Raw genomic sequence first — 7,109 nt, forward strand, 5'->3', positions numbered from 1 at the left:
CCGCCTTATGGGAGAAAACAGGGGAGGCTCATAATGGTCACCTTTTTCAGGTTTAATGAGACGAGAAAAAAACCTATATGCCCTACATAGGGATCACTTACATTACAAAGCTATTATTAAATATTTAGTTCAAGAATAAATTTGGGAAATGTCTAATTAGATAAAATGTTCTATTTTTAAAAAAAAAAGATAGTGTAGCTCATAATTCAATCACACAAGCACCAAACTTCAGACACAGAAGTACTTTATGTATACTATTTCATCATGCAAAATATTTTTAAAGACAAATATTAATGGGTAGAGTTTAAAAATTAATAACATTAATGTTTCATACTTAAACTGGTGTTAATAGATCTTAGTAGTTTCTTCAAGGAAATGAGTATAACTGGAATTTATTTTTATTGTGAATATTCGGTAGGTGACTAATATGAATACTACTGGTACAGTTTGGTGCCACTGCTTTGATTCCCACTTAAGGCATAAGTAGCTTACTCACACCATTGCTTCAACATCATCAATGCAAATGTCAACATAGTAGAAAAGGCAAAATTAGTATCTTCAACTACGATGACAATATCATTGATTTCCAAACCCAGAGAGAGTTTTAGAGAACCCCAGAGGACTTCACAGACTATCCATTGAGAACTGTTAGAACTAGGCAATCCTTCCAATTTTTAGAAAGCAAAAATTCATATACAATGTATAGTTATGTGTGTGTACCCACACATAAAAAATGGTTTAGCCTACAATAAAATCTCAGATCCTCATCAGCTGTGTGATCTTGAGTGAATCACTTAATCTCTATAAGCCTAAGTTTCCTCAACTATAAAGTGGGGATAATAACAGCACATACTTCCTAGGGATGCTTAAGAATTAAATAAGATTAATTTATGAATAGCACTTAGCATAAATCCTTATGTATATTAATAGCTCAATAGATGATAACTATTACTATTAACTATTACTTTTTATTAAGATTTTAAAACTAAACAAAGAAGGTATGTTTTTAGAATAAAAAGCTATGATGGTCTCTCAATAATTTTTCCTATTAAGAACACCTGACCCAGTTTGTGATCTTAAATATTTTGCCATTATGCAATATTCATATTAATATTTTAACTCAAATTTTGATACATAGTTTTCAACATTATATCTATTCAACTTAAGCATATTACCTGACTTATTAATAGGCTGGGGATGCAGTGCCTGCAATTATTACTTTGGGTACTATTTAAGCTATTATAAAAATGGTGACATTTTCTTATGATTTTGCTCCTATGGATAACTACCTGTGACAATCCAGAATTTTAACTGAGTACTGCTGATACTGATTAATAATATCAAACATAACCCTGGGCTGACTATGTAGTTTCAAAAACACTTACAGGTTTAGAAAAAGGCTGAACAATAACAGAGGTATCTGAAGATCTAGATTCAGGATGAAAATTTACTGGCAAGGCAGCCACTGGATTTGATCTTGGGTTCGTATAGTGTTGACTTGTAGGCTTGAATGCAGCAGTAATACCTGTATTTTAAAATTACACAATATATTGAAAATGTTTCTATTAATTTTGTCAAAATACTTTCTTTTAAAATTAAAATAGTACAATAATACTGTACCTTGACTGAGTATGCCATTCTTTAATCCCCTTGAATATGAGCTGGGATTAACTCTGCTCAAAATATCTAAAAAAATTATATTAATTTTAAAATATGTACTAAGAAAATAGAAATCACTAATTGAAAACAAACAGGTTACTAGAAAGAATATATAAATTATCACTAATTTAAGAATACAGTTAATTTTAAACACATACATCTTTAGCTTCCAAAGAAACAAAAGAAACAAGATTATTAGCCTTAACTGTTTTAAAGAGTAAGCACAACTGTTCTCATTAAAACTCAAGATCCAAAAGCCAGAAGAAAAAGGATGACGAATCTGATTATACACAAATCAAAACTTTCTGCAAGACAAAGAAATAGTACACACATTCAACAGCAGTCCAACACACAAAAAGAGTCTACATATTTGAAGTGTTCTAAAATGTATTTATATACAATCTATATCTTTCTTTGAATGGTGACAAGGTTGTACAGAAACTTGAGACTCATTCACACTTTTAAGCATTGCCATAGTAAGTTAAGAAAACAGTAATATGCGGGGCACATTACATTCTTTGATAAATTCTCCTGGTTTAAAACAAATGTATAAATAAAATCAGAAAGGATCTATTTTCTCCTTCTACTTGAAATCTATGTTATTTCTCTATACTTCAGACATCTCAGAGTGGATATCTTAGCAAGTATTGATATCTTTACTCTAACATTATAACAATTTCCAGCTCAATTACTGTATATGAAAGCTAGTAATCCATAGAGGCTATTCTGCCAAAAAGTTAAAAGGATTTAAGTGTGCTAACTGCTACATCATCAAAGTACAGTGGCTATAGGTGATGTTCCTCTTTTCCATGAATATAAGTTGCTGAAAAATGGATATGGTCAGAATCTACAACCCATCGAGGACTTAAGCCAGAGACTCTGAAACATTCACTGCCTATATACAGTTTTAGCCATGTATGAATGACAATGCAATGAGGCCTAGATGTGAGAACTTCCATATGATACTAATATACACTTAGTATATTCCAAAATTTTAATCTAAGCATTCCAAATCCTTCCTTATGTAACTGCTAAGTGAGAAAAGACAGAAATAAACAGATAAACAGTTCACTCGGATAAACAGTTTCACTAGAAATTATTTCCAATCTCAGAAGACCTCCAATGCAACAAGCCAATCTAAGCCTAATTCTTTCTCACACATCTGATATTTAACCTTTGGCTTCCTTCTAGTCTCCAATCACATCCCCATTTTGATTCTCAAGTTCTTACTGGCCTCCCCCTCATCTCTCATCCCTAACTCCTCACAGTAGAATAAGTAAACTGAGTCCCATAAGACATTCACAAGTTTTCCATTAAAAATAATATCTTATAAAATTTGGCTTTAGTAAAAGTAAATGCTTACTGGAAATTGCTGGTTTTGAACTCGATATCTCTCCAACAAAGATGGGCTCATCATCATCATTACCCTCAACTTCTTTTACTTTCTTATGCCATGGTTCCAGTTCTTCTTCTTCACATTCCATAAAGAGTTCTGCCATTTTAAAATTATCTAATTTTCAAAAGGAGCGAAGTAACCTTATTTTCAAAAAGAAAAATAAAAACATTTTGCAGGGTGAGTACCAGGGATTGAACTAGCAGGCACTAGACCACTGAGCCATATCCCAACCCTATTTTATATTTTATTTAGAGACAGGGTCTCACTGAGTTGCTTAACACCTCGATTTTGCTGAGATTGGCTTTAAACTTGTGATCCTCCTGTCTCGGCCTCCCAAGCTGCTGAGATTGCTGGGATTACAGGCTTGCACCACCATGCCTGGCAGTAAAAACATTTTTGTAATACCTGATATTGAAGATCTACTTTAACAATTCTAATAGCAATTTCTGAATTGATATTCATAGTCAGTACCCTGTAATAACAGTAAGAAATTCAGATCTCACTAGGATAAAAACTAGTACAATTAAGATAGATTAAAAGGTAGATAGGAAGACAGAAAATGAAAGATATTAGTTATTTACCATAGATAGAAAACTTAGAGATAATAAAATCCAAAGTGAGCTTCAGTAGTACACCTAGATAAACATATTCTATCTAATCATTATCTTTCTAAAGAGATATTAACCACGGGTAGACTAAGACTAAGAAATAACAGGTAGGAAACAAACTAGAATTACTACCAAATTCAGGAACATTAGGCAAAGAGGAAAGCAGAGATAGGTGCTAAATTAAAATACAGGAAATGAGGGAGGCTTATACCAGCCAGGTTATATTACATTTTCTCACCTGAAGAAACCGATCAAAGCAATACACACAGTAAATACTACTTCTCAGAAATTATGACCAAGTATACTGAGCTCCTAAGAAGCACTTAGATATAGGTGGAACACCAATAGCACCAGGATTTTAGGAAAACCTCCTATCCACAAAAGAAATAAAAATTTCCAGGGTTCTGGCAATATCTTTAATACATCATTTTAAAAGGTAATTTTTTATTATACTAAAATTATATCATTTCTACTTTTAACTCAAAATTCAAGCAATATTCTACCATATAACTGAAAGATACCAACTGAAATTATGCTCTGGAGATGGCATAAAAAGCAAATATTTCAACAAATTAGATGCCATTCTTTTATAAATATATAGAAAAGTATGTCACAAACCATTACCTGGTCTAATATTTAAATGTTTAGTAATCTACCTATCAAAGGCCTTCCTATTTTTTCAAATGTCATCGACATCACAAACTGACCCCTTTCTTTTATAATTGTACTATTTTACTAGTTAGATAAGAGTTCTTTAAGTTTTTCAACTCAGATCATTAAAAATACTAAAATCTATATCACTTCTGCACAGAGTACCTTAACTTTATAGTCTATATCATTCCAGTCTACAACATAAAAAGGACATGGACTTGAAATCAAATTGAATGGTTCAAATCTTCACTGCCTTGTAATTGTATGACTGAAGAAATTACTTGAAGCTATTTATGATATCTACCTAAGTTTTATATACATTCAAGAAAATGGAAAACACCATGTAAAACATCCATTTTCAACTAGAAACTCAACCAATTAATTGCCTGTTTGCACTAATCCTTGGTTCAATTATAACTTCCTCAATAAACCATTATATTTTTATTTTCCTTTGAGTTTTGAACTACATTGACAGTCAATATCATTCAATTCAAATGTTAAAACACATGATCTCAAACTACTCTCTTTCTTCATGTATTAATTTTACATAGCCACAGTCAAATTTAATTCACTGAGAATACATTTCCCCCAGATCATTAGATAATCGACATACCCTCAGCATGAGGTAACGTATAGATAAGGTGAAGTAAGATAGTACCTAATTTTGAAAAATTAGGAAAGATCCACTGTGAACTGATAATAAAAGTACTATTTATTTCCAGCTGATATATATAATGGGTTAAATTGTGTTTTCTCAAAAGCCATATGCTAAATTCCTAAACCTCACTACCTCAGACTTTGGCTATATTTATAGATAGACCTTTAGAAATAATTATGTTAAAATAAGGTCACTAGGGCCTGGGTGATAGCTCAGTGGTAGAGCACATGCCTTGCATGCATGAGGCACTAGGTTTGAGCCTGAGCACCACATATAAATAAGTAAATAAATAAATGAATAAATAATATTTTTTAAAAAGGTCATGTGGGTGGCAATAAAATCCATATAACTGGTGTCTTTTAACAAAAGTAAAAATTGGGATGCAGGCATATGCACAGAGAGAGGACCATGTGAAAACCTAATGAGAACATGGCTATCTACAAGCCCAAGAGAGAAGCCAAGCCCTCCCCTTGTGGCCCTCTGAAGAAACCAACCCTACCAACAAGTTAATCTTGGCTTTTTAGCCTCAGAAATTTTGAGAAAACAAACTTCCATCCTATAAACCACCTAGTCTGTGGTACTTTGTTGTGGCAGCCCTAGAAAACTGATAAGAGTATGCAAAGATCTTCCTTGTTCTTTCTCACAGGACTCTGCCATTGTTAAAATACCCAGAATACACTGCAGAGAGAAACGTTAAGGTCACATAGCACTTTTTTAATGTTTTCTAGAAATATTTTTTGTCTATGCATAGAAGAAACACATGAATATACTAAATTGATATTTATCTCTGTTAACAAAAAGAATAAAGTTCACTTCTACTTTACTTTTTTATATGAACATTTGCTACTCCAACAATTTTAAGTTTTAAGAAAAAGTTCTCCACCTTCTCTTGAAGCAGTTAAACAAAAGCCATACACACTGTCATCTGTTGTGGCCACAACACTTACCTTTTGGTTGAAAAGGGTTTTCGCCCATCAAGTTGCAGAGCTAATTTTCTGTAAATTGTCACCTAAGTACTGATACATGAGATCAGTCACTTTTATGAATCACTTTAAGGAAGACTAAATATTAAAACATGGGACTTGGGATTAAGAAATTATTGGGGAGAATTTTGATCTTAAAACTCACCATGTGCCTCCAAACAAGGCAACAAGTTATATCTGTTTTCCCTCCTGTAAAATAAAGATATATTATCATTAGGGTGGGGAAATTAAACTACAATAAACTCTTTTTTCCAATAAAAAGCTCAATTTTTAAGTTGGATATGTTTGATATATACATAACTCATATAACTGATTCATCCCTAAATAAACCCAATTAAATAAATAAAATGGTGGTTGAAGTAAGCACTTAATAATTGAATAAATACAATGAATTACTAAATAAAAACAATTTTTAAACAATATTCTTTCATAAAAACTAGTAATCAATCACCTCATGATGTATTGTTTTAGTAAATCTGACTTTTCAAATGCCAATTGGCATTCATCTTTATTACCTACTTTTCACGTTTCAGAAATGTAATAATTTCTATAAGAAAACAAAAGTTAAAATAAATTCTAGTTTATTATTCTATTTTTTTAGCAACTTAAAAGGAACAAAAACTTGGTTGGATACATTTCATCATAGACTGATACATTCAAAATATAACTACTGAGATCGACCCACACTGGCCTCTGCCGCACAGGGCCCAGGCACACAGCCCTTTCCCAGCGGGGCAGACACTCGCCATAGCCTAGCCTCTGGTGCAGGAGCGCCCCATCTGACCAGTCAACTACTGAGGAACCCAGATCCAGCCCAGACTGTCACTCCAGCACACTGGGTTTATGCTCTGAGTAGGTCGGGTTCATCCCTCCCCCAGGGGGGCAGACACCTCCAGAGCCTAGCCTTTGGTGCAAGACCACCTCTTCCTACCACCAGACTACCACAGGAGGTCAAGCCCAGTGGCCCAGATCCACCCACACCAGCTTCTGCAGGGCCCAGATCCAGAATGCAGCAGCATCCATTGAGGGTCTGAAAGCCCAACATCAAGGTGAGGTACAGACAATCTGCACAGGTACCACAAGAATATAGGGAAGAAACTGTAATGTCTCAGATCCACACTGCAAGAAAGGAAGACACATAGACAACATGAAAA

General features: G+C 33.4%; 1 protein-coding gene across 1 annotated transcript; it reads right to left on the minus strand.

Moving 5' to 3' along the window:
* Nucleotides 1-1,361: 1,361 nt before the first annotated feature.
* LOC143390093 (zinc finger protein 280D-like) lies at nt 1,362-5,947 on the minus strand. The gene is made up of 4 exons (XM_076842698.1): nt 5,920-5,947; nt 3,023-3,169; nt 1,621-1,686; nt 1,362-1,525 (listed from the first exon to the last, which is right to left on the minus strand). The coding sequence occupies exons 1-4, from the start codon at nt 5,945-5,947 to the stop codon at nt 1,362-1,364; spliced, it is 405 nt and encodes a 134-aa protein (XP_076698813.1).
* Nucleotides 5,948-7,109: the final 1,162 nt, after the last annotated feature.

Source organism: Callospermophilus lateralis, unplaced genomic scaffold, assembly GCF_048772815.1.
Source record: "Callospermophilus lateralis isolate mCalLat2 unplaced genomic scaffold, mCalLat2.hap1 Scaffold_147, whole genome shotgun sequence".
Lineage (NCBI taxonomy): Eukaryota > Metazoa > Chordata > Mammalia > Rodentia > Sciuridae > Callospermophilus > Callospermophilus lateralis.

What these genes read in the sequence shown, in the direction of transcription:
- LOC143390093 (XM_076842698.1), bottom strand. Translation starts at nt 5,947, where the DNA reads ATGGGCGAAAACCCTTTTCAACCAAAAG. An exon ending in AAACCCTTTTCAACCAAAAG is followed by an intron (nt 3,170 to 5,919) that starts GTAAGTGTTGTG and finishes TTTGAAAATTAG; the next exon opens with ATAATTTTAAAATGGCAGAA. An exon ending in TTCAAAACCAGCAATTTCCA is followed by an intron (nt 1,687 to 3,022) that starts GTAAGCATTTAC and finishes TAATTTTTTTAG; the next exon opens with ATATTTTGAGCAGAGTTAAT.